This window comes from Anabrus simplex, chromosome 1 (assembly GCF_040414725.1).
Source record: "Anabrus simplex isolate iqAnaSimp1 chromosome 1, ASM4041472v1, whole genome shotgun sequence".
NCBI lineage: Eukaryota > Metazoa > Arthropoda > Insecta > Orthoptera > Tettigoniidae > Anabrus > Anabrus simplex.
This window is the reverse complement of record NC_090265.1, coordinates 896719919-896747854: the sequence shown is the minus strand read 5'-3', so window position 1 is coordinate 896747854 and position 27936 is coordinate 896719919. Positions and strand designations below refer to the sequence as shown.

Below are 27936 nucleotides of genomic sequence, written 5' to 3'. Positions count from 1 at the left end.
TTTCTATCTTATAGTGGATGATGATCTAGCTTATTAAATGAAAAATGGGTTGGCGACACTGCAGATTCACTGCACGCCACAGAAGGACGAATTCCTGGTGGTGGGGGTCACATGACTTGCACAAATATTTCGTTTTAACAGTCTGGTGCAGCCGTGCGGCGATAACACCAGTTAAATCTCTCAATCAAGACAGGACAGAGCGAAGTACTCTCCTCTCACTATGGCTCCGTGAGTAGCGATTAGTTTATATTATCTACTAGCTGTTACCTGCGCTTCGCTCACGTGGATTTCAAGGAAACGTGCAGGAAAATGAACCGTGCGTCCTGATCTGGTGACGGTCTGGTCAGTCCTACCATTGTGCGGTTACTTTGTAGGTTTGGTACGTGGAGGAATTTATATTTTCTTTCAATAGGAAAGCTGGATTCACCTGGTCCACTGAAATAAGCTTAGGTGATCCATGGACACTCCATATCTTCACGTGGCTATTAAGCTGTTGCTTTAGAGAAAACTACTGTAGCATACAGAACCTTGGTTAAACCACTCTTAAAAATGAGTTCAGGACAGGAGATCCATTAAGAATCAAGCACCCACAGAGTAACTTCTTAGGTTTTCGAGATATACGTATAGTTATCGTTATAAAATCTACCAGTTTTTCACTCTTTTTCACCCCACTCAGTGGATTTTCGGAAAATAGTGACATACGGGTTTCTTTATTTTAAAGGAGATTCCAACTACCAATTTTCATGTCTCTAACATATTCCGTTTTTGAGATATGCCTATGCTCATAAAAATAATCCAACCGCTTTTTCACTTCTTTTCACGACATTAAGTGGATTTTTCGAAAACAAAAGGTACATGTTTCTTTAGTTTTTAGATATACTGTAATATCCTCATCAAAATAATTCATCCCCTTTCCACTTCTTTTCTGCCCCGTTAAGTGAATTGTCCGAAAACAAAAAATTCGTGTTTCTATATATTTAAAGGATATTCCAGTACGTCTGTAACATCTTCAGTTTTGAGATATTGCTATTCTCATAGAAATAATCCAACCGCTTATTCACTTCTTTTCACGCTGTTAAGTGAATTTTTCGAAAACAAAAGGTACATGTTTATTTATTTTTCTTTAATTTTTTGGGATATAAGTATCCACATAAATTACATATTTCACTTCTTTTCACTCCCCTTAAGTGTATATTCCGAAATGAAAAATAGTTGTTGCCTTATTTTAAATGAGATACCAAATATCAATTTCCACATCTGTAACATCTTTCAGATATAAGTATCCCCATAAAATAGAATTCAACCAATTTTTCAGTCCTTATCACGTCCCTTAAGTGGGTTGCCCGAAAATACGCGTTTGTTTATTTTTAAATGAGATTTAAAATATCAATTTTCACGTCTGTAACAGGTTAAACTTTTAGATATACTGTAAATATATCCATTTTAAAACTTCACCCGATTCTTCATCTTTTCACCTCCCCCTTAAATAAACTTTCGGAAAACAGAAATTACATCTTCCTTTATTTGTAACATCTTCAGTTTTTGAGATATAATAATCCTCAAAAAGTAATTATGATTCTTCACTTCTTTTCACCCCCCTTAATTGAATTTTCCAAAACAAAAGAAGTACGTGTTTAGTAATATCCAAAGGAGATTCCAAAAAATACGCGTTTATTTATTCTTAAAGGAAATTTCAAATACCAACTTTCACGTCTGTATCATGTTAAAATCTTTAGATATACTGTACATATACTCATTTTAAAAATTCGCCCAATTTTTCATTTTTTTCACCCACACCCCCTTAAGTGAATTGTCTGAAAAAAATACGTGTTCCTTTATTCTTAAAGTTTTACTTACGAATTTTTACGCCTGTAACTACTTCAGTTTTTTGAGATGAAATTGTCGTCATAAAATATTCTAATTTTCACTTCTTTTCACTCCTTAAGTGGATTTTCCGAAAACTAAAAAAAAAAGCTTTTCTTTATGTTATTTTTAAAGGGAGAAACCAAATACCAATCTTCACGTCTGTAACATATTAATGTTTTGGGATAGCCTATACCGTAGATATACGCATTTTAAAAATTCATCCCCTTTTTAACTTCTTTTCAACCCTCTTAAGTGGATTTTCCGAAAACTAAAACTATACGATTCTTTATTTTTAAAGGAGATTCCAAGTATCAATTTCCGTGTCTGTGACATCTTCAGTTTTTGAAATATAAGTACCATAAGAGGAATTCAACCCCTTTTTCACTTCTTTTCAATCCCCCTTCCCACAAGTTGATTTTCCGAAAACAAAACAAAATATGTTTCTTTATTTTTAGAGGAGATTCGAAATACCAATGTTTACGTCTGTAATGTGTTCCGTTCTTGAGATATACAGTAGATATATCCACTTAAACAATTCACCCACGCTCCACCCCCTTATAGAAGGAATATCCAAAAATCCTCCCTTAGTGAGCACCTACACTGCAATATAAATGTATCCCTAAAATTGCATTTATTTATGTCCAGTAGTTTTGGCTGGGCGATAATGAGTCAGTCAGTCAGTCAGGACATGTTATTTTATAATATTATTTATTTATTTATTTATTTATTTATTTATTTATTTATTTATTTATTTATTTATTTATTTATTTATTTATTTATTTATTTATTTATTTATTTATTTATTTATTTATTTAAACAGCCCAACTCTGCAATGTAAAGGTTAACGCCTTTTCGTGTCGTTTTTGGAGGCCAGGATTCCATACTTGGCCCTGTCAGAAATTTAAGATTGTATGCGGTTCGAAAGGAGCATGCAACTCAACTTGCCTGGAGGTGCAGCTAAATACAGAGTCGCACCACCTCAGATAATGCGAGTACATAAACTTGCTTTCCTCTAGAACTTCTTGTCTGGCTTTTTTAGCTGAATGGTCAGTGCAGTGGCTTCAGTACAGAGAGTCGGGTGTTAGATTCCCGATCGGGCCAGGGATTATAACCACATCTGGTTAACCTTCTATGTTTCGGTGCGTAAGAGTACATCGACGGCATCCACTACATGTTGTAGGACGTGACTAAAGAGGGGACCAGCGATTCTGAAATTGAGCGTATTTTGGAAAGCAAGGATTCGTAGCTGAGGATGGCATGTTTCCACTTACTTGCGACAGGTTCCTCGCCTTCATCTTTCCTATCGGACCTTCTTTGGTCAACTCGTGTGCCTTTCGAACCCCGAAGGTATTAGCCTGGCTCCTTACCAACGCTTCTGCGGTTCGAATCCCAGCGGACATTTAGAAAGAAAATTCACGTCTCAGTAGTTGAAATTTCATTTAAAACTGGTCGTCAGGTGGCTGTGGTTACGATAGCAATAACCACATTAAACGACGATCTTGCTTCATTTAATAATCGTTGTCCACTTGTCTAAGTTGTGCTAAGCTCAGCTAAGTGTCTGGTATGTTGTCCTTTATTTTCCTGTCAAAATATCTATTCCTTCACTAAAAACTTCGCAACTCTCAATTTGTGAGACGGACTGTACACGGCACTGTTTAGTCTGGCACTGTTCCCAAATATCTGAGCTCTGTTGAAAATGAAAGTCCACAGCCTCTTTCCAGTCATTTGACCGGGTCAGGAATGGAATGAATAAAGCCCTCATCTATCGGCGAGGATAGGAAATGTGCCGGCTGCCGAAGCCTGTCCCACTCCTTTTGGGCAATGATAAGTTACTGACAGATGACATGAAATGTTAATGGGGAGTGTTGCTGGAATGAAAGATGACAGGGAAAACCGGAGTACCTGGAGAAAACCTGTCCTACCTCCACTTTGTCCAGTACAAATCTCACATGGAATGACCACGATTTGAACCACGGTATCCAGCGGTGAGAGGCCGGCGCGCTGCCGCCTGAGCCACGGAGCTTCGGATCTGAGCTTTGTTATTCACTTCTAATTTCCCTCGTCAACTTTCCTTGCTTAACTCCAGCACATTTTCCACACTGATGGAACTGGGTTTATAAAGACTAAGGAATTTTTTTAAGGGTCCAGTTCACTAAAGTCTTTCTTTGGTGTTCTTGGCTGGCCCGGATTCGACTTCCTGCTTCTGCTACGAATTTGTGGGACTGGAATAAGATGAACTTAACGTCAGCCGCGCTAAAATAATTGAGCAGAGAAGTGGTTTTAAAATCGCGGTGCCAGACATCCCAGAAACAATAAAATCCCAATCTCTATTATCCTAGAACGAGGTTAAAATCCCGTTGACGAATATCTAGATAATGTTCTTTAAAATCCCACTGTTAGATATCCTAAGAGTTGTTTGAAATCCCGCTGTTAGATATCCTAAGAGTTGTTTGAAATCCCACTGTTAGATATCCTAAGAGTTGTTTGAAATCCCACTGTTAGATATCTTGGAAGTGGTTTAATATCCCATAGCAGGATATCCTAGAAGTGGATTAAAATGGCATCGTTGAATATTCTAGTTTGGGTTTTTATCTCATTGGTAGATGTCGTACAAGTATTTTAAAATCCCCTAGAACTAGCTTAAAGCCGTATTGTCAGATATCCTACAAGTGGTGTTAAGTCCCACTGTCGAATATTCTATAAGAGTTTTAAAAGTACACTTTCAATTATCCTACACGTGATTTAAAAACCCATTGTCAGGTATCCTTGAAGTACAGTGGAGCCAAGGAGATTCACGCTGTTTGCAAACGGACAGGTAATACAACGGCGTGCGTCATTACACGCCAAAGAAGTATTGGTCTAGTAAACAATATCATCGTGACATCGTGCTGTCTGCCGCAACTTGGGCTTATTATGTCTGTGCTGACACGTTGGAAGGTAATATTCAGCATTGTTTCCGCGTTCAGCTAGCAATGGGAAGGAAAATGAAAGAAACAACCGTGGAAGAAAGGAGGATTGCAGTGCAGCTACTTCGAAAAGGTAAATCTTTCAAGGATATAAGTGAAGCATAAACCTCCCCATGTCTTCGACGTTCAAAATGTTGGCGCCAGATTTGAAAACGTCCACGCATCAATACTCAATGTGATTGCTTGCGACCAGCTGTGCATGCAACAGAAATAGATAGCTTACCAATTTGGCATCGCTACCTTGGTACGTATTCAAGCACAGGACACAAATTTAAGAATCTTTGTGTGTTCGTTTTTTTTCTTTTTTTTACGTTTAAACCGTCTATCGCCATATTCAAATAGTCAGAAGATATCTGAGATGAAAAATTAAAGTGGGCCACCCTGTATGTCACGCAGGGTATTATAGAATTATATCGTTCTCTAAATTCGCACTCCCTGTACATTATGCTCGACGTAATGATGCGTATACAGTGAGATTCATATAAAATGGGTGGTACATCTTTTTTTTTATACTAGAGGGAATATGGTTGTCTTTGTTTTTAATGACACTGTAACTATGAGAGTTTAGTTCTGTGAAGTATCCGAGTGGTGTCGACATAGTCCATGCGTTACTCTTTCTTGTCCCAAATTTTCTATATCCAAATCCATCACTGCTACATGAAGGACGATCCGAAGATATATGGAGCACGCATTCCTCGGAAGAGAGACAAATTCTTGACCTTAGGAAGTCGGAAACAACATATTCAACGATACTGGCAAGCAGTGTTACTAACTCAAACTTTATTAAAAATATAGCTAAAATGGCTAAAATTACAGACTAAAATAACTTTAAAAAGGCTAGATGGACTAAATTATTGAAGAATATGGCCTCCTCATTCTGCTCTTCATCTCTAAGAGCACTGGTAGAGAGAGCACAAGGTACAAGCAGCAGTATTAGAAGCACGTGCAGCGAAGAGTAAGGATGTGCCTGCAGGGTAGTAGGAGATCATATCCAGCTTCTACTTTGCGGGTAGGAATTCTCAAACAGATACTGGATATTTAGAAACTTGTAGCTATCACCAAACAGAAAGAAGACAGTATAAAAACCACCCGTTTTCAGTCTATATGAATCACCCTGTAGTTACACAACCGGTCTAGTTTCTTTGCTGGAGATCCGAAGGAAGAATACATTTCTAACGTTAATAACGAATAAGGAATTTAGGAATTCAAACATGTTTACGATAAGCTTCATTCTCGCTTTAACTTTTATATGATAAAAAGATCAGTTTTCTTATCTCAGGCCAATAATGAGTAGTAAAATGTAAGTCAACAAGGTGTTATTGAAGAAATGTAATGCTATGTCATCTTTCAGAGAACTGATAGCTGACACAGCAATAATATTAATTACAATAACATTATGCATGCCAAAAGCCAGTATTCAATTTCAAACCCCTCTCGTTTTTCACAAGTTGTTTTATGTCGCACCGACACAGATAGGTTTTATGGCGACGATGGGATAGGGAAGGGCTAGGAGTGGGAAGGAGGCGGCCGTGGCCTTAATTAACATACAGCCCCAACATTTTCCTGGTGTGAAAATGGGAATCCACGGAAAACCATCTTCAGAGCTGCCGAAGGTGGAGTTCGAATCCACTATCTCACGAATGGCTGCGCGCCTCCAACCGCACATCCAACTCGCTCGGATTCAAACCTCTCAGCAGATTTCTTATCGAATGAGGCGGACATATGTCGTTGTTGATGGTCATTCGTCCGTCGGATCGGTGGCGTGCCAGATGCGACCCGTGCCACTAGCGACCACATAATCTATAACCGTGCCGGATGCGACCGGCGTTGACAAGCAAATTATCATTTGATAAGCTTTGTCATCACCCAAGATAAGGTAAGCTAAATCAGAATCAGAAAAAGTTAGAGAAATTGCCAAAAATTGAGAACACTGCGTACGGGGTAGGGAATTAAATTGTCTTTGTTCTGTTCAACTACTAAACCGCAAACTGTGCACAACATTAATGTACACTGAATTAGTCATCGGGAAATACAACCTATATAGCTCTTTACGGAGAACAATTCGAACGATTGCATGGAAGGCTCACACTTAATAATGAATGAGTAGCCTACATTTCTTACGAAAGTTTAAATAAAACATACATTACTTCGTCTAAACTCAATTCAAAAACTCGTTGAAATATGACAGTGTAATGTATAATTTGGAATGCCATAAACCGAGGTATTCCTTCACCAAAGAAAACATAGATGGGTCATAAATAGGCATAACGCAAGAGATATTCCTAAAAATTTGGAGGAAATATACAACCAGGTAATCTTCTGCTGAATACTAGAATAACACAAGTTCGCATACATTTTAACAAGGATTATTTGCTTTACAGTTAACTGATCTGTAAGTAAAGCTCTTGGGGATCATCAGGACCAGTCCCTGGATTTTCGGGAAACAGATATGACAGAGCAGCATCTTCAGTTGCTTTTCAAGAACTTTCCCTGTGAATTACCTGTACGGAATGCAATGTCATTTCAACTAGTCCTTATAAGCAGCTGCTGCCCTTACTTTATGTAACACTTCTGGGGGAAGCTCGTTGTCTTACAACACGAAATATGCTAATGCGTTTACGTCTTTTCCTAAAATATGTCCATATATGGAGCTGCGTTTCCATGTCTGGGAGAAGGTACCAAGCAGGTTAGGTCAGTGCGTTGCAGCACAACTAGTTACAACTACTTCGGTAGGCTGCTGGGTTCGAATACCCCGTTGGCCATCCTCGAAAATGGTTTCTCGTGGTTTCCCATTTTCATCTTCAGAAAAATGCCTTGATGGCACCTTCCTCCAATGTCTAGCCAGTGCAATTACACTCACAGGCAATACCCTCACACAGCATACATCCTCGGACACTCCTAGCACTAAAAGCCAGATGCTAAAAAATCAAATGTTAATGATTTGTTGTGTCTTCTAGTGAGGAGTGTTGTAGCAGGTATAGGCTCTACAGAGAATAGCTGACATTGGTAACGCCATGCCCATACGTGAAGTTGGTGGGTCTAGGCCTGATCTTCGTAGAAAAAAACCCTACAGAGGACCGCATATTAGAATTTACTGTAGAGGGTCCCCAGCAGGAATACTCGCCAAATCGCGGCAGTGGTAGGAGTGGACCGTCCTACGAACATAACTGGAAGACCGGCAACATCAGTATCATTTGCAGTGTGTTCAGCACTATTGGAAAGAAATTATGCGCCGCAGATAGCCTTCTGTGAATAGGTTCATCCTCAACACAAAGACTTCATGATTCATATTTTGTTCACAAATGAGGTCTCGTTTACGAGGAATGGCAGCTTCAGTTTTGACAACACTCACGTGTAGTCGGAGAACAAACCCCATGCTATGAGACGTTCCCACCACCAGGTTCGGCTTTCCCATTAATGTTTGGACAGGGATTTTGGGAAGCATTATCAGAGGAACTGTGATATTACCTCATAGAATGGCTAGCATATCTTATCTACAGTTTCTAGAAGGAACTCTACCACTACTACTACTAGAGGATGTTTTACTCCATACGCGACGGCATCTGTTGTTGCAACATGATGGAGCCCCCGCACATTACCAACGCAGTGCGCCGTCACCTGGACGCCGCCTATCCGCAGCGATGGATCGGCCGACAAGAAGTCCCGATCAAAACCCCTTAGATTACTTCTTTTGGGGGTTCATGAAATCTAAGGTTTATCGCAGAGAAGTGGAAACTCTGCAAGAGTTCCGGGAATGTGTCTTGAAAGCTGCTCAGGACATCAGTCAAAACAACGAGGTACTGAGGCGGGTTCAAGAGAATTTTTTTACGAAGGTGGGGAGCATGGTGCCGCCAATGGTGTTTTCGAACACTGCTGTAACAATGAAAATAATTTCCCACGGCCAATCTGGTGAAGAGTGGTATTCTCTAAAAGGTACATAAACGCTTTGTCCTTGTTGTAATGTTTTTCTATTAAAAAGTAAATACGCTTAGAGTTTTACGTGGCTTTTACTTTTATGATCATAAGCCACAGGACCTCCATTTTTAAGTAGAATCCGACCCATAGGACGTGGCATTTCATTTCGTAAATCACACACGTATTGACCGGAAATCAAATCCGGATTGCCTTGGTGAGAAGCGAGCAGTGATACCACTGGGCTCGTTTCTATTACTCCCCACTTTATCCGGTTTTTACTGCGGGTCAGGGTTTGTAATGTGCCCGCTCAAAGCCTGAGTCCCAACCAGCATTTATCTCAGGGGGTGTTACGGTCCGAATCTATCGCAACAAATAAACAATTTAAAAAAAATTATGAAGATATAAGATCTCCAATTAAATGTATGGGCGCCATCCAATTAGTAGAACAGGGTTGAACGGGACACTCTAATCATTAACTTTAAGTCTCATCAAAAAAAAAAAAAAAATACAAATATTTTAAATCAGATCAAAGGGAAAAATATGAAGGCTCCGTCCTAGGAATGGGGACGGATATTTAAACGGTCACCAAGGGTTTACTCTGCTACAAGAACAAGAACCTGGAACTGTTTCCTTGCAAATGCTAAAGGAGCATTTTATTTAAGTTGAAAAATTACACACAACAAAATTCGTTGACCCTTATATTTGCCGGTTATTTGGCAAATCATTCCTGAAAATTTACATAATATTTTACACTTTTGACCACCCATCCATTTGGGTGGTGGAACCGTTGATTTCTGAAGGTGCCAGTTCGACCCTTTTGAACACAATGACCATTGATAGTCATGGACCAATTACCTGTTGGCCAAGTGGGCACGATCATATGAATCATGTCATCGCCTCCACTTTTATTGAGATGAGACCAACCCGGATACTACAAACTCTCCCCGGGTTCCTAACCAAGATATGCTACCATCACTTTACAAATAACAAACTCAACTTATTATTTACAACAACTTGACATTATTACGTTATTTCGCCAGCTGACTTCCCTAGTGTCATTCACCATCATCATCCGAAATAATAACAAAAATATTAATTTCATTATTATGATTATTACTATTATTATTATTATTATTATCGGTAGAGATCATGATTATCGTAATCCGTAATCATCATTGATTTAATGTTTCAATTTCATTTTTCACCATTCTTATTATTCTCAAAATATTTAATGAATTCTTCTTATTCTTATTCAAATTATTATAATTATTATTATTATTAGTTTGAAAATTCTATATTTCAATTTCAATTCCCACGACTATTATTATTATTCTCAGAAATAACATAACAAATTCTTCTTCTTACTCTTATTCAAATTATTATTATTATTATTATTATTATTATTATTATTATTATTATTATTATTATTATTATTAGTTTGAAAATTCTATATTTTAATTTTAATTGTTACACGGCAGTTCACTATTATTAGGTTTAAGACATAACCCCTTTTACAATTCCGGTCTAGTTTGGCACTTAATCAATTAAGACATGATTTACTTGGGATATTATTATTATTATTATTATTATTATTATTATTATTATTATTATTATTATTATTATTTTGACATTTTATATTTTAATTTCACTTGTTACGTGGCAGTTAACTATTATTATGTTTAACGCATAACTCTTTACAATTCCGGTCTAGTTTGGCACTTATCAATCAATTAAAACATGATTTACCTGGAATATTATTATTTTTATTATTATTATTTAGATAATTTATATTCTAATTTCAATATTTAGAACTTAGTCACATATGTTAACTCCCAATATGAGCCACCAAGATCCGATTTCATATCGCTCGGGACATAATAACGGTATTCGAACCCGCAAACTTATTTTCGTACTGTCGTTAATTTATGGGAACACCATGTCCTCCCAAGACAAATCTCAAATCCCATGGCACCTCGCAGTTGGGCAAATACATCCAATCTCTGCAAGTGCTAAATTATTCCTTCCTTTTCCGTTTTGAAGTCCATTTATTCCACTGGAACTCTTCAAACATTTAATTCATTCATTAATCTTCGGTGCGTGGACTTTGCCACTCATGACACCGAATCGGCATATTATATCGACGTAGTCATCGAGATTTATCTATTTCATCATCAAAAGGAGTACGGCTCAATTCTCTCCTCATGCCGGATTTTCGTCCCGCACGACTTCCCATCTTAAAAATGGGCTCAAACCACTCTGGGCTTTCAACATATCATGACCATCCTATACACGTGCCTCTATCACTTCTAAACAAATATTTATGATTATTATGGAGTCCAAAAACGTTAAATCAACAATTAAGGTTAAAATCAAATTTACTGCCTGAATTAAAGTCTTCCACGCCCTATGTTATCTCGACATTGAAATTACTTTAACTTGCGACCATTCTATCAACTTAGGCCCGTGCCCTTATTCACAAAGCATTACTATACACACGCATTTACACATTACCCATGTTCATTTATCACTCCGATACTTCTACTGATTATTATATTTCTGTCCACTGGCGAAACTTCGCGGCACAAATAATCATCGATATTTACAGACAATTCAATGGACTTCATTCCGTCCCACAACAATTAAAATCACTTGGCAACCCTTTACCTCTGGATACTCTTACAACCTGCCTTAATATCTATAATGTTTCCGATAACTGAAAACCGCATTTGAGCACTTCTAAAATGAATATTTATCTTATCTTTACGTGAAACGTGCTCCATATAATTTCAAACAATTCAAGCACTTGAATAAACAAATCAACCCTACTCTACTCTACTAAATAATCAAATTTATGATGAGTACTTGATCTAATTATGTACATATTAACTTGTCTCTTTGTCTATCTATCTCTGAATTTATACGAGCCGGAAACGGTTCGTTTCACAATCAAGTTACCATAATGAAAGAATATGATTTCCTCCCGCTAACGATAGCAATCTACAAATATATATTAAGGGGTACTCATCTCTGCCTGTAGTTTGCTAAACCGGACGAGAAGCCTACCGGCTTTTAGCACTGCATCCTACTGGTATTCATGCCAGCTTGAAGAGGTAATCCTTGACACTTTTTATTCTTACACATTTTAAATCTTATGAAAACAAAACAAATAACCTTTGCACTTGTAATAATTTGCACTCTAACTTTCACATATAAATTTAACACACTTGGCTTTTTATCTAGCCCACTTAATGTAAATATACATTATTCGTTCCTTCCCCGGACGCTAGGAACATGTAATACCTCGGTATTACTTTCAGCGGCCCGGCGCGCACTCGATTTTTCCCGTCTCACGTTCGCGTAGCTGACCAGGTATCAGTTATTAATTGACTGTTTACTTGGTGAAATTCCGTCGAACACCCACGGCCGTTCTCACGTAACGTACTTCCTATTCCTTATATAGAACCTCACACTCCTATCTGTAGGTGTTGATTTAATGAGTTCTGTATATATTCGAACTCCTGCTGGTATACAGTTCAAGACTGTAATATGAACTACCTCACGTCATGGTTCACTGTGCTACGTAACATTATAACACCTCAAACAATATTCCACGAGTGACTACACACACGCACTGGCGTAGTAACAGCACGAACAATTTATCACAAGTAAGATACTTCCTTCTCCACGACCATGTATTTATACTCGACTCCCCTCTCCTCCGACTTCACGAGAGGTCATCTTACGGCACGCAGTTCCAATATCCTCATACCACAATTTGCGGCCCTGCCAGTGGCTTAAACTTGGGATCCACTGATGTACTTATGTTATTTTAGCCTCTATGCCAATTCTCAAATAATATCGTTCGCTGGTAATTGATATAATCGTGAATTTAGCTCCTGTATTCCAGGCTGGGATTTCGCGCCCTTTTGTAGCGTCTCTTGCCTGCAGCCAATCAACGGATAGCGTCCATGAATTCTCAGAATTACGCCAGTCAATCTCCCTCAATTAATAACTTTTAATAACTTTTATTATATGGTGAGGCTTCTAAATTTCACCTTATCTTGAATTTATAAATCACTTCCTTCTATAAATTTAATCCGTGGAGTTAACGTTGATAGTGCTTCTTACAATACGAAGTTGTACTACCTGCTTCTGTCCTGCGAATTTTACGATTGGTCCAAGCTTACGCGGGATTGAGAAGTTACATATTTTTTTCTGTAAGTACCAACCTTGCATTCAGTCCTCGCTAGTACCTTGCAGATCCCCTGACATCATTTCTATAAATTCTGCACCCGGCCCCATCCTGTGTGTCGCACTATAATTTTGACCGCGGCTCTGAAACTTTTCCACTGAGTTGGAAATAACTCTTGCCTGCCTCTTTCCCCTCGTCACAATTTCTGAGAATTCTAATTCTGCTGGCCATTGTATTTCTTAATCTTAGAGGCGACAGCAGTCTGTGGCAGGTTTCACAATACTATCTCGGCCTGGCCTGTACTTACAATATCTAAAGTACAATATTCTTGCTTCTGAAAATGAAATATATATTTCAATTATTGATTACAATTGAATGACGCTTATCACACCCCCACCAGGGCGCAGTAGCAGATTTGGCAGACTTTTATGGCTGGATGTTTTTCTTGACGACAACCATTAGAGGAGAAATGCTATGTGTTAATGTGGTGGTGGTTATCAGACAGAAAAAATGGAAGGCATCCGACACTGCGGAAAATGAAAATATCAGCGAAAGAAAGACAAGGGCCACGAAGGGCGTGAAAGTGAAAGACTCCCTAGGCCTACAAAGTCGTAATACCGTCGGGGTCGTAAAAGAACAAGAGTTGACCAAGGGAGATGGGATAGGATAGATGAAAGTGAGGAGCCGGATACAAGTAAGTGGGAGCAGTGCCAGGACTCAACTCAGTGCCCCAACTCTGCCAACCCACGCTCCCAAGTTTAGAGCCTCTTAAGACAGGCAGGGAATACCCTGGATGTTATTCTACTGCCCCCACCCACAGAGGGATATGGAGGTAAATAACTTTGTTCTTTAGCATGGCATTCCTCTGGTTCATCGATTGTCTGATACTACTGGTACGTAAAGCACTGGTTTATCATAGAATTCCACGCATTTGATCCCTACTCTTGAGGCGCTGATTGGAATAAGTAGTGTGCACACTTAAAGGAATAATGGCAGAGGAGTGTTCACGGCCGTGTGCGGCCTGGTCATTCCAGGTCGGGAACTTTAGATTGTTAGATCGGCAGCGTAGCACTGTTCGTTAAAAATGAGAAAATGTGCGGTTTTCTATTTGATTGAGTATTTCATATGATAATATTGCTTGTAATCGTGACATTCCTACTGACTTCATTGTAATGACCTATGATGATTTCAGTAGGGAAAACCACAAAGATAGCCTTTCTGAGGATGTAAAAAGGCAGGTGGAGAGTGATTGTTGCCATTATCATCAAACTGCCCAACTCGACTGACTGGCAGTAGGAAGTGGGCCTGCCATCATAATGAAAACTCCCCAAGTTCATTGTGACTGATAGTAGGCAAGAGGACTTGCCATTATACTTCCCTAACCCAGTCTTCACATGAGAAAAGACGTATGGTGACTTTTCCGTCGCTTTTCTGGGTAACTTTAAGAACTATGCAATTTAATATACAGTAATCTTATCACAACTTGTAGAGTACTTAATCTAGAATTCTGAATACAATGTAGGATTCCGTAGCGAAGCACGGGCACATCAGCTAGTGATATCTAAATTTGTTTCAGAATCTAATTACGCTGTACCGGGGACTCAGAAATTAAGGTTGAAACCCTTTCAGAAAACAATCGATTGAGTTTAGTAACAAAACACACGAATAGCGTTACGAAAATGTTACAAATCTTGGGCTGGGAAGACTTAGAAGTATAAAGACGAGCTGCTCGACTAAGCGGGATATTCCGAGCTGTCAATGGAGAGATGTCGTAGAATGGCATTAATAGACGAATAAGTTTGAGTGGTGTTTTTAAAAGTAGGAAAGATTACAATATGAAGATAAAGTTAGAATTCAAGACGACAAATTGGGGCAAATATTCGTTTATGGGACGAGGAGTTAGGGATTGGAATAATTTACCAAGGGAGATGTTCAATAAATTTCCTAATTCTCTGAAATTATTTATGACTTAGGCCTACTTATCGTGTCCTTTTAGTGCCGGGAGTGTCCGAGGACGTATTCGACTCGCCTGGTGCAGGTCTTTCTACCTGACTCCCATGGACGGCCTGCGCTTCTGGATGTGAGGTTATGATGACGTAGGGAGGGGGTGAAACCCGGTGTCGGCACGTAGCCTACTCCTCTCGAATAACACCAAGGGATATGTTCAAAGCTTTACGTCGCCATCCGACGGACGAACCACCATCAACACATCATATTCCCTCACTCCATTTGAATAATGCAAAGAGGTTTGGATTTGAATCCAGGCTTTTGGCACGCAATCTAGTGATTAAAAATTGTATACCACCTACTTTTCTACCCTGTCGGCCTATATTCTGATGATTTTTTTTTCATTCAGGCTAAATGGTTCAGACGGTTGAGGTGCTGGGCTTCCAACTCCAACTTAGCAGGCTCGATCCTGGCTCAGTCCGGTTGATGTTTGAAGGTGCTCAAATACGTCAGCTTCGTGTCGGTGGATTCACTGGCACGTAAAGTAACTCCTGCGGGAATAAATTCCGGCACATCTGCGTCTCCTTAAACCAGAAACATGGTTACTGGGACGTAAAGCTAGTAACATTATTATAATTATTTTTTCGTCCAACGGCACTCGAACCGGCTAACCACGGCCTCAGACCTTTATGTTAGAAAAGACTAAGTTAGTAACTGATAAGCAATCTGCCACTTGGTGACAGCCCTAAATGAAAATCAGTTGTGACTGATGGGTCGCGTGCGGCACGATGCTAATCTACTTGGTCGCTATTGGCACGATAATGGCCGGGTCGCATCCGGCACGGTCGCTTCTGGCACGTAACCGTCGGATCAGGACGTAAAGCCGTGAGCAGTCCCTTTGGTGCCATTCGACAGGAGTTGACTGACAAGGAAACGTGGCTGTGCATGGCACTAGTCACGAGACTCTTTTTTAAAAAAGTAATTAAGCACTTTCTGTGGGTTCGGCTCCTGAAGGGTCTGAGTTGAGGCCTAGGGACCTACAGAGTATCCCAGGTTCAATTCCTGGCTGGTCAGAAATTTTAACCTATCTGGTTAATTCCTCTGAATTGTGGGCTGGGTGTTTGGGTTCTACAAATATACTCCTCTTCATACACACAGAATACCATTTATCGCAGAAATACCCAATAGTGAAGACACCCTCCACGTAAGTTTTGGGTTAGGGACGGCATCCAGCCGTAGAAAAAGGGATAAATTCACACGTGGGACACAGTTCGTATCCACGAAGGCACCAGGATGTTGTTGTTTGAGTTATCAGTCCACAGACTGGTTTGATGCAGACTCCATGCCACCCTTTGCTGGGTTAACTTTTTCATTTCTACGTAACTGCTAGATCCTACATCTGTTTTGATTTGCTTGTCATATTCATACCTCGGTCCACCCCTACCGTTCTTACCGCCTACACTTCCTTCAAAAACCAACTGCACAAGTCCTGGGTGTCTCAAGATGTGTCCTATCATTCTATCCCTTCCTCTCGTCAAATTTAGCCAAATCGATCTCCCATCACCAATTTGATTCAGAATCTCTTCATTCACGATCTGTCCATCTCACCTTCAGCATTCTTCTGTAATACCACATTCCGAAAGCTCCTATTCTCTTTCTGAGTTAGTTATCATTCACGTTTCACTTCCGTACAATGCCACGCTCCAAACGAAAGTCTTCATAAACGTATTTCAGAGAACTGATAGGTGACACAGCAATAATAATAAATATAATAACATTATGCGTGCCAAAAGTCAGTATACCGGGCGAGTTGGCCGTGCGGTTAGAGGCGTGCGGCTGTGAGCTTGCATCCTGGAGATAGTGGGTTCGAACACCACTGTCGGCAGCCCTGAAGATGGTTTTCTGTGGTTTCCCATTTTCACACCAGGCAAATGCTGGGGCTGTACCTTAATTAAGGCCACGGCCGCTTCCTTCAAACTCCTAGGCCTTTCCTATCCCATCGTCGCCATAAGACCTGTTTGTGTCGGTGCGACGTAAAACCAAAAGCCTTCTTTGCTTGTGCTAGTCTGCATTTTATGTCCTCCTTACTTCTGCCATCATTAGTTATTTTACTACCCAAGTAACAAAATTCATCTACCTCCTTTAAGACTTCATTTCCTAATCTAATATTTCCTGCATCACCTGACTTCGTTCGACTGCACTACATTACTTTTGTTTTGGACTTATTTATTTTCATCGTGTACTCCTCAACCCTAGACTCCCGTCCATTCCACTCAGCAATTTCTCCATATCTTCTGCAGTCTCAGATAAAATAACAATATCATTAGCAAATCTCAGGGTTTTAATTTCATTTCCTTGGATTGTGATTCCCTTCTCAAATTCCACTTTGATTTTTTTACTGCCTTTCGATATAAACGTTGAAAAGTAGAGGGTAAAACTGCAACCTTGCCCCACTGATTTCTGGATTGATACAGATTATAGATCATTTTTTGTCTCGGTATCTGATCCGGATCACCTTTAGAATCACAAATAGCTTGGTCCAATCAACATTATCGAATGCCTTTTCAAGATGTACGAACGCCATGTATTTGGGCTCGTGCTTCTTAACTCTATCCTGTAAGATGAGACGTAAAAAGAGGATTGCTTTACCTGTTCCTACATTTATTCTGAAGCCAGATTGATCTCCTTCCCACACAGTTTGAACTTCTCTTTCCATTTTTCTGTAATGAAATGTCGTATGGCTTTTAGTGCCGGGATATCCCAGGACGGGTTCGGCTCGCCAGGTGCAGGTCTTTCTATTTGACACCCGTAGGTGGCCTGCGCGTCGTGATGAAGATGAAATGATGATTAAGACAACACATACACCAAGACTTAAACCTACTAAGTAACTGGTGTAAAAAGTGGCTGCTTGGTTTGAATACTTCAAAATGCAACACATTTACATTCTTCACAATTTCTTTGCAGAAAGCCAAGTAATTTAAACACTTTGCTAGAAATCTTGTCTAAATGTTTCTCTAAGGAAAGACCGTAGCAGTTTGAAAGTGTCACCCCAAGATCATTTATTTCATTCACACGAGCTATTTCGAAATTGCATAAATGGTAAGGGTAATTTACTGGTTCCAACTTGCGTGAAAATGTTCCTTGAAACAGTCCCTCCCACTCTTTTCTTTCAACTTGTATAGATACTATCTCGTTGCATTGCAACCTTTCTTCAGTTTCTTCAACTTCAGGTAGCATTTCATGACCAAGAAGTTGTGGTCAGAGTCCACGTCTGCTCCTGGGATAGTTTTGCAATCCAACACTTGGTTTCTGAATCTCTGCCTAATCATAATGAAGTCTAATTATACCTTCCAGTGTCTCCAGGTCTCGTCCACGTATACAGCCGTCTTTTGCGGCGTTTGAACCAAATATTAGCAAAGACTAAATTATGATCGGTGCAGAATTCAACCAGGCGTCCTCCTATTTCATTGCTTTGTCCCAATCCAAATTCTCCTATGGTATTACCTTCTCTTCCTTGGCCTACCACTGGATTCCAGTCTCCCATCACAATTAGATTCTCGTCACCTTTTACATATTGTATTAAATCTCCTTTCTCTTCACATGTTCTTTCGATTTCTTTATCATCTGCTGAACTAGTAGGCATATAGACCTGCACTATTGTGGTGGGCATTGGTTTGGTGTTTATCTTCACAACAATAACTTCTAACTTCTAACATTCCACGCTCCGACTCTTAGAATGTCAGTATCCATATTCCTGATGATCGCCCCCTCTCGTGTAGTCCCTACCCGGAGATCCGAATGGGGGACTATTTTGCCTCCGTAATATTTTACCCGGGAGTAAGCCGTTATCAGCTCCATGTCCTCGGGAGATAGTTACTGCTGTTGCTTTCAGCTGTGTAGCAGTATCAACACAGCTAAGTCATATTGAGTATTATTACAAGATCATATCAGTCAATTATCTAGACTGCCGCCCTTGTAACTTCCGAAAGGCTGCTACCCCCTTTCGATGAACCATTCGTTAGTCTGGTCTCTCAACAGATACTCATCCGATATGGTTGCACCTGCGGCTTGGCTATCTGCTTCACTGGACCACGCAAGTCTCCCCACCGCGGCGCGGCAAGGTCACATGGTTCGCAGGGGAGGAAAATAACAATAATAATTAAACACATACTGTGTCCTGGAGAGCCGATCAGGCGATGCCGTTCTAATCCAAGTGGCGTGGGCAGCATATTCCTTCCCGACTACGACCCAGCCTCGTGCGAACAGGCTCGTGGTTTGTTATAATTAGAGTTTTCACAAACTGAAAAGCTTTAAAGTTACGTTAATTAAGTTGACGCGGGAAAATATGACTTCAAACTAAAATATTTAACTATTTTTTATCCAAGGAAAGTCTCAAGATTTTGGCAAGAAGGTATATGTCCTACATACAAAACGGAGGGAGAAAGGCCTAATATAAGTAGTTATAGGGGCATTATTTTGTTGGACATAAGTTACTTAGATTTATACCGTGATATTTGCAAAAACAATAGTAAAATGGTGGAAAATTATACATTACAGCTATAGACTTACAGAAAGCTTTTGATTCGTTCATCAGATGGGCTGCCGCTGTGAAGCTTTGTTAGAATATGGGTTTCAAAATAATAATTGTCATAGAATAACTGTGCAGAGATGATATGCACGATTGAAGTAAACTTGACGGTAGGAGAGAGATATTCAAATATTGGACTAAAGCAGGGATGTAAATAATCACCAATATTATTCATACATTTCATTAACGACGTTTTGGATAATGAAGGGCAGGAGAATAGGACAATCCCATGAATGAACAATAAATAAATTCGTGGCCTGGTTTTCGCAGACGACATCCTTATTTGTAACACCAGTTGATATGCAAAGAAATATTACGAAAAACTGCTTGATATCGCAGAAGATGGAATTTTAAATTAACACTAAGAAAGCAAAAGTAATGGTATGTAAAATGGGAAATAAACTAAAGAAAACAGATAATGTTTAGATGTATATAATTAGAATTAGTCAATAAAACACTTAGGAATTATTCTTGCATCTAATGGATTCTGGAATGTACAAATAAGACGAACTAAAATGAAAGGGTTGGTCACTCTATCCAGAACTAGATATTTGAAGAGGAAGATCACAAATTTCCGCCTCTGTGGTGTAGTGGTTAGTATGATTAGCTGCCACCCTCGGAGGTCCGGGTTCGATTCCCGGCTCTGCCACGAAATTTGAAAAGTGGTACGAGAGCTGGAACGAGGTCCACTCAGCCTCGGTAGGTAAACTGAGTAGAGGTGGGTTCGATTCCCACCTCAGCTATCCTGGAAGTGGTTTTCCGTGGTTTCCCACTTCTCCTCCAGGCAAATGCCGGGATGGTACCTAACATAAGGCCACGATGGTTTCTTTCCATCTTCCTTGTCCATCCCTTCCAACCTTCCCATCCCCCACCAAGGCCCATGTTCAACATAGCAGCAGGTGAGGCCGCCTGGGCGAGGTACTGGTCATCCTCACCAGTTGTATCCCCCGAATCACAAATGCTGTATGTAAGCTGCATAAAAACATTTTAAATTAGTTTGTTAAATCAAGAACATTGTAAGGGGCACAAGCATGGAGCATTGAAATAGATAGAATAAAACTAGATGTAATACGTAACTAATTATGCAGAAAGCTAATGGGTCTTCCAAAAATGTACAGACAATAGCGGATTTAGGATGCTATGTGAAAATATAAGCGTACGGATATAGCTATTCAGGTAATAGCATACGATGATTACTAGCTATATGATAACCGGATGCTTGACAGAATAAAAGTGGGAGACTACTGGGATGAAGAGATTCAGAACGAAGATTAGAAGCTGAGCAAGGAAGTAACGACAAGACTGAAATATATTGAGAAGCATATGATTATGGCAGAATGTAGGAATACAAGAACATTATTGGAATTCTGCGAAATTATGATATGTGATGAAGTGTAGAATGGTTATTAACACTAATAGGTTTAAGTATAATATGTCATGTAGTAATAGACAAATAGTTGTAACAAGGATTATTTAATGCATGTATCAAATAAATGGTTTGCAATACATGAACGCTCTCTTCCCAATTTCAGGAGATCCGGAAATAGGGGATGGCAGTATTTTGTTCTGTCCCAAAATTTTGATATCAATTTCAACCTTGACACCATGAACAGCGTCCTACTGCAAAGAGAGTTGAAGTTGTACTATTTACCACGCGCGTCCATCTTGACAGGTTTATCTACAGCGCGCTCTCAACGTCGGATGACGCAACATGAGAGTGGAAGTAGTTTCAAATGAGAGAGAATGTCTTGGTAAAATAAACTATGAGCGCGATGAATGCCTGCAATGTATAGAGACGAACTTATTAGCATTTAAAATCTTTCATGAAACGGTGACATGCATTTTCCTACGAGGACTGCCTACGTGAAAGGTAAAATGCTGCATCGCCCAAGTTAACCGGGATGTGCGACTCAGATGGTAGAGCGCTGGTTGTCCGAGCCCAAGGTAGTGGGTTCGATCCCAAGTCACTCCGGTGATATTTGAAGATGCTTAAGTACATAAGTAGATTCACCGACAAGTAAAAATTTTCTGTGGGAAATCAATCAATCAATCAATCAATCAATCAATCAATCAATCAATCAATCAATCAATCAATCAATCAATCAACCAATCAATCAATCAATCAATCAATCAATCAATCAATCGTCACTGATTTGCATTTAGAGCAGTCGTTCAGGTGGCAGATTCTCTATCAGTGGTTTACATAGCATTTCTTTAAATAATTTCAAAGTTTTTGGAAATGTATTGAACATTTTGAAACCTTCAGTCAGCATATTATTTGATAAATGACCTGATCTAGGTTTTGAGCATGAATTGTAGATTCTTCCATTTCAGAAAACGTTGACGGCTCTTCGTCATTTAGTGACATGACTTTCGGGTATCAAGAGAAGCTAACTACTATGAATTAAAGACGTGGATGAACTAACTTGATTTATTCATAAATGAACAAAGAAAATCGAAGAAAACTAATCATAAAAAGTCACCATGACAAAATCGACGTCAATGACCTTATATATTATGACAGCCGGACGATTTCAGGATATAATATTATGCTTTTACAACGAAATGCCTGACGCGCTATTATCGAATAGAAACCACTTAAAATTTAACTATAGGACAACAACAACGACCTGGAAGAATTTCTATTCAGTTCCATTTACAACTGCGGGTTAAGCTTCCAACTGCTGGGATACTCAGACATCACGACATTTCTAGACATTCTCTTAAATTAAGGCTGTCCACTAACTGACGATCACGTAGGACGAGCTACATGGACCCTTAATTGATTGTGAGTAACCTTCAGTTAGCACTATGAACTGACAATTGTCACCCCTTAAAGTGAAGTTAAAAGTTAAGCATCTCTGTTTGATGACTATGGTTTCTCTTCACTGAAGTTATGTTATGGTGGTTGATGACCCAAGTGATCCTTCAGTGAGCTTACGTTAAGCTAATTTGACGCGTTCGATGACCACAGTGACTAATCCTCTGAAATAAAATTAAACGAATGTAGCTGATCGCCAACGTGTCCCTTCAAAGCAAGAGCACGATATGATAATCTTACTGAATTTAAATTAAGTAGGCTACACTTCAAGTGCCATAAAATTTCCATCATAAATACTAAGTTCAATAAATAAATTATTAATGAACCAAATCTTCTAGGTCAGAATTCAAGTGAATACTTGATTCTAAATTAACACATGAATTATTCTGAATTTAATAATGAACTGCTGAATAAATATTCGAGCGAACACCTACTTGCCCGGATTATCTAGTGGTTTTAACAAATTAATTCTTGCGACAATTATCCTCACTTCGTTTGTCGCTGACATTTTATTCCTTGAAGCAAATTTTGGAATACAATCCGATTGGAGACCTATGGAAAGAAATCCTGTGCAATCTAGCTTGAATATAAATAAACCTTGTCGTCATTCCCAACTCAAAACGAAGTTATTAATGTGGCCAAACTCATGGACAACCCTTGGTACGGCACGAACACGAAATATTCAGCCGAAACATAACCCTTAATAAAATGCGAAATAATAAAAATTATCCAACTAAATTATTTACACCATGTCAAAATCCAACGTATCTCTTAAAATCAATCTGGATGGGTTGCCACGCGCTATTGGTGGGGGTATGGAAATGGAGGAGTGGAAAGAACTAGCCACCCTACCGCACGTAAACTCTGACTTAGGCAGAACTCTGCGGAGGTTCGGACCTGCCTTCGAGCAGAATACACCCTGACCTTACCTTAAAATCAATGGTTATGGGCGGTACCATACTGTGGGACTCCATATGGTTCCAGTTCCATGTGCTAGACTAGCAAACTCAACTCTCATGTAGGGTGAGACGGCTTGCTGCATCAATTCCCTAGTCTTGTATATTGCCTATATATCCCACGGATCCATTCTACTGTCGGCCATTAACCATGAACCGTTGCCTAACACACACCCTACAATAACCTAACCACAGTAAATTAAAATAACGTTCTCCTAAATATTTACATTTCGTCTAACTTCATGAAATCCAATCAATGTTCACTGGGAAATGCAAACTACGTCGTTCAACTCGAAAAAGTAAACTACCACAAATGTACTCGTTAAACTCGGAAAAGCAAACTACCTCGCTTAAACTCATCAACTCAAATGTAAGCTGCCACGGTGTGAGGACCGGTATTTCCACGAAACTCATTCCAAGTATCTGGGGATATAATACAACTTCGTAAATACTGTTACAAATGTCTTGAATATTTAATGTATTTTTAACACTGGCGATCCTTTCCGTCCCAGGTAAATGACACGTCTGTTCGACACGACAAAGCGATCGTAACCTGGCCTTGCCTGTTCGCTGTTGCAACTCCTTCCCAGCAAAACTCATTTTATACATTCTTGCCGTCCAAACAATCGTATAATTCTCCACCAAATACTGGGTTTACCAATCCGGCGTAACTACAGAGTTCGCCCCGTAATGTTAGTAACACAAGACACCACTACGTGGCGCACGCGAAGTGACTGTCGTTTGTTTAATACTTAGGTTTCCACTAGTAGCGCTGAGGTAAGTAGAATAGCACTGCTACCAAGTACTGGTTGTTGGCGTGATATGGCTAACCTTTCTTCTTATTTCTTGCCACGCGGACAACATGCTCCCCTGCCGCTCGAATGATCAGAAGATATCTGAGCTGGACAACTTATTTGAATAAACCTCTACACACTCCTGTTTATTCATTTATGATTCCTTGAATGTCCTTGGAATCTCTTTCTGCCTTGAAGTACCTATAGACTACATACAGTTCAATTTTTTCAGTAAAACACATACGGACTGAAAATTATACCAGCTATCATAGTAACAAATCCTTACTGCCTTTAAAGGTTATATCTGTTTAAACATTCGTCATCAATAGCTTCAAACCTGTCCCATAGAGTGTTTACAATATTATTTACCATTTTCCACCGTCCAATATTACTTTTTAAAACCTACCTCAGGCCCGTCCTGTCAACCATATGGTCCTGCCTAATAATCCTACTTCTACGACCTTTTTTTCTTCCATCGCACTTATTTTTAAATACGACAAGAATAGATTAAGCTGTCCTTCCAAGATTTACTTTTTTTCTATTGGCATTACATCGCACCGACATAGATAGGTACAGCCAAAGCATTTGACTGGTATGAAAAAGGAAAACCACGGAAAACCATCTTCAGGGCTGCCGACAGTGGGATTCGAACCCACTATCTCCCGGATGCAAGATCAGAGCTGCGCGCCCCTAACCGCACGGCCAACTCGCCCGGTTCCAGATTTACTTAGCCTACTTACTACTTCTTTTCAAGCTTCCTGTCATTTGCATTACCTTCACAATTGGCATTTGATAAATGAACATCACCCAATACAATCACGCTCCTTTCTGTGTCGTTTCCCACAAAGCTGCTTCTCTTATCAAATTTCCAGTTAGACCCGTCTCTGAAAACCTGGAGAAGTAGTTAGTGGTACATGAAGTCAATAAAATGACTCTTAAAATTCTCTAGGACTCTCATCCTGTGTTGAAGAAACATATCTTTGGGGACGTCCTGCAATGGAAAGAATATGCGCCCTTCTTCAAGATTCGCCCCAGAAATATTGAGTGTATATGAACTCGTACTCCCCGCATCCGTAACGTGAGGGTTAGCGCTATTAGCTGCAATCCTGTGAGTCCTGGATTCGATTCCGGTACTGCCAGAGATATATCAGGGCTGGCATATGCTAGTTGTTTTACGTTGCACCGACACAGATAGGTCTTACGGCGACGATGGGACAGGAAAGGGCTAGGAGTGGGAAGGAAGCGGTCGTGGCCTTAATTAAGGTACAGCACCAGCATTTGCCTGGTGTGAAAATGGGAAACCACGGAAAACCATTTTCAGGGCTGCCGACAGTGGGGTTCGAACCTACTATTCCCGAATACTGGATACTGGCCGCACTTAAGCGACTGCAGCTATCGAGCTCGGTGCTGGCACATGGTTTAAATGGCATACGCAGCTCACCTGCATTATGGGAGTGCCTGGTAAGAACTGCACCGCCTCGGAACTAGGACAAAGGTTAACTTTTAAGTCGTACTCAGTCTGCGGCAACATACAAACAATGTAGTGGAACGTTTTCACTCTCAATTTAGCGACTAATTGTTGGTCACCCTGTTAATATTTGACGATTTATTCAACAGCGACAGGTCGATACGGAGACTCCAGTCGCTAAACTATTAGGAGGCCGTTTAAAGGTGAAACAAATATTGAGCAAAAGATATATTGAAAATCAAAATAAGAGTGCTGAATCTTGTGGCTAATTATCAAGAGTACAATAAATAAATAAATAAATAAATAAATAAATAAATAAATAAATAAATAAATAAATAAATAAATAAATAAATAAATAAATAAATAAATAAATAAATAAATAAATAAAAACAAATACTTGTTCACGTTTGTGAACTATAACTAAAATAATTAGGTGTGCGTTATTCATTTTCACTTAATATGTATTCAAAATTCGACTTGGCCTTGATTACTATTATATCCCTGAAGGGGTCGGTAGGAATGCTGGTCCAAGAAACGGGAGTTACCAGTACTAATTACTTTGAGAAACACTGGCCTGTAATAACCTATACAATCCAAGAGAAGTGAACCTGTAAAGCTAACTGTTTAAACAAACGTTCTTATCCTTTATTTGGATGTACTAATATTATTTTATTTCTATTCCAGATCTAACGACATCAATGAGAGGGATGATGGCAGTTGGATTACAGACATCTTTCTTCAGGAAGTTCTTCAAAACATTCATCCTGGTCAAGAAATATCCATTGTTAATAAAGATATTCAACTTGCTGTCGGGAAAGGCGAAAATTATCTCAGTATAATATATCGTGTAGAAGTCCAATACAAGAGAGGGAATACTGGAAATATTCAAAATCACCACCTTATTCTTAAAGGCTATCCAGATGGTGATTTTGTCAGAAACTTGATCAATGATATGGGAGTATTTGATAGAGAATTAAGTATTTATCAATCCGTTTTGCCAGCTATCTACAAGTTTGCAGAGGAAAGATTTCAACGTGATCGAATTCCATACATTTCTTCTAAATCTTTTAAAACTTCGCGCCCAAATACTGTAGTTCTGGAAGATCTGAAACATCAAGGATTCAGAATGGCCAATAGAAAAGCGATGTTAGATCTTCAACATTGTTATACTGTGGTGAGAAATCTAGCTCATCTTCATGGCATGTCTGGTGCCCTTCATAAACACAATCCAGACATATTAAGTCAGTACGGTGATAATGTGTTCTGCAGAAGCAACAAACCGAATTTAGATAAATTCCATCCTGCGCAAATGAGGACTCTTTCAAAAGCTATTAAAACCTGGAATGGTTTTGAAACGTATGCAGCTAAACTTGAGAAACTCATACCTAAATACACCGATAAATTGGTGGATATTTGTACGCCACAATCTGGTGGATTTCACGTCTTAACTCATGGAGACTGCTGGATTAATAATTGCCTATTTGAATACTCGTCGATGGGAGAACCTACTGACATGCGCTTCGTTGACTTCCAGTTATCTTCCTTAGGATCACCTGCCCTGGATTTAACGTATTTCCTTTACAGTAGTTCTCAGAACGAGGTGAAAGCATCACATTTGGATGAAGTGCTGAAAATGTACCACACACAGCTGTGTGAGACTCTTGCGGCTCTAGGCTGTAGCACGGACGTGTTCAGTTTCCAAGACTTGAAGAATGAAATGAAGAGAGTAGCAATATACGGATTTTATGCAGCTACCACTGTCCTCCCCATTGTTGTAGCGGATGCTGAAGAAGCTCCAGATATGGCTGAAGTCACGGAGGAAGATATGAGCAACGAAGAAACGTCTCCCTGGGAGAAAACTAGAAACAATCCTCGTTTCAGAGAAGCTTTGCAGCAGATGTTACCTCACTTTGACAAAATGGGAGTGTTTGATTAGTAAATGTTCAGAATCTAGCTATCATTATTTAGATGGCTCAGTTCCAACAGTGTTAAAACTCTAAAAGTGGAGTGTAGAGTGCAAGGGTTTTAAGATTTCATTAACAAGGAAAAAATTGATTAAAAATCGTTTTCAGTTTACCATATTTTAGTAGGTTTATCCTGCGCGTAGAAATTTACAGTTGGTGGATTTTCAGTACCGGTACGTACTTATTAATTCTATTGTATGGCTGTTCAACTAAGACTGATATAAATGTATTTATTCCCCATTTCATGAACAAGTTATCTTCCCTGAAATCCTCATTTTTTCGGCTGAACACTTGCAGGGATTTTACAAAGAAAATATATATACATTGGGCTCTGCGTATATAAGGACATAAAAATTAGAATTTTAACTATATTTTGTTTAGAGAACCTCTACTAGAAACTGTTCTTCAGTAACAATGTTGTTTTCAAATGTCTGATCGTAATATTAAATTTCATTGTTG

The 27936-nt window shown here is 39.4% G+C and overlaps 1 protein-coding gene across 1 annotated transcript; it reads left to right on the top strand.

The window, feature by feature from the left end:
• The first annotated feature begins 156 nt into the window (after positions 1 to 156).
• LOC136857722 (uncharacterized) lies at positions 157 to 27936 on the top strand. Its single transcript, XM_067136598.2, has 2 exons — positions 157 to 228; positions 26198 to 27936. Exons 1-2 carry the CDS (start codon positions 221 to 223, stop codon positions 27447 to 27449), a joined length of 1260 nt encoding a protein of 419 aa, XP_066992699.2. The 5' UTR covers positions 157 to 220; the 3' UTR covers positions 27450 to 27936.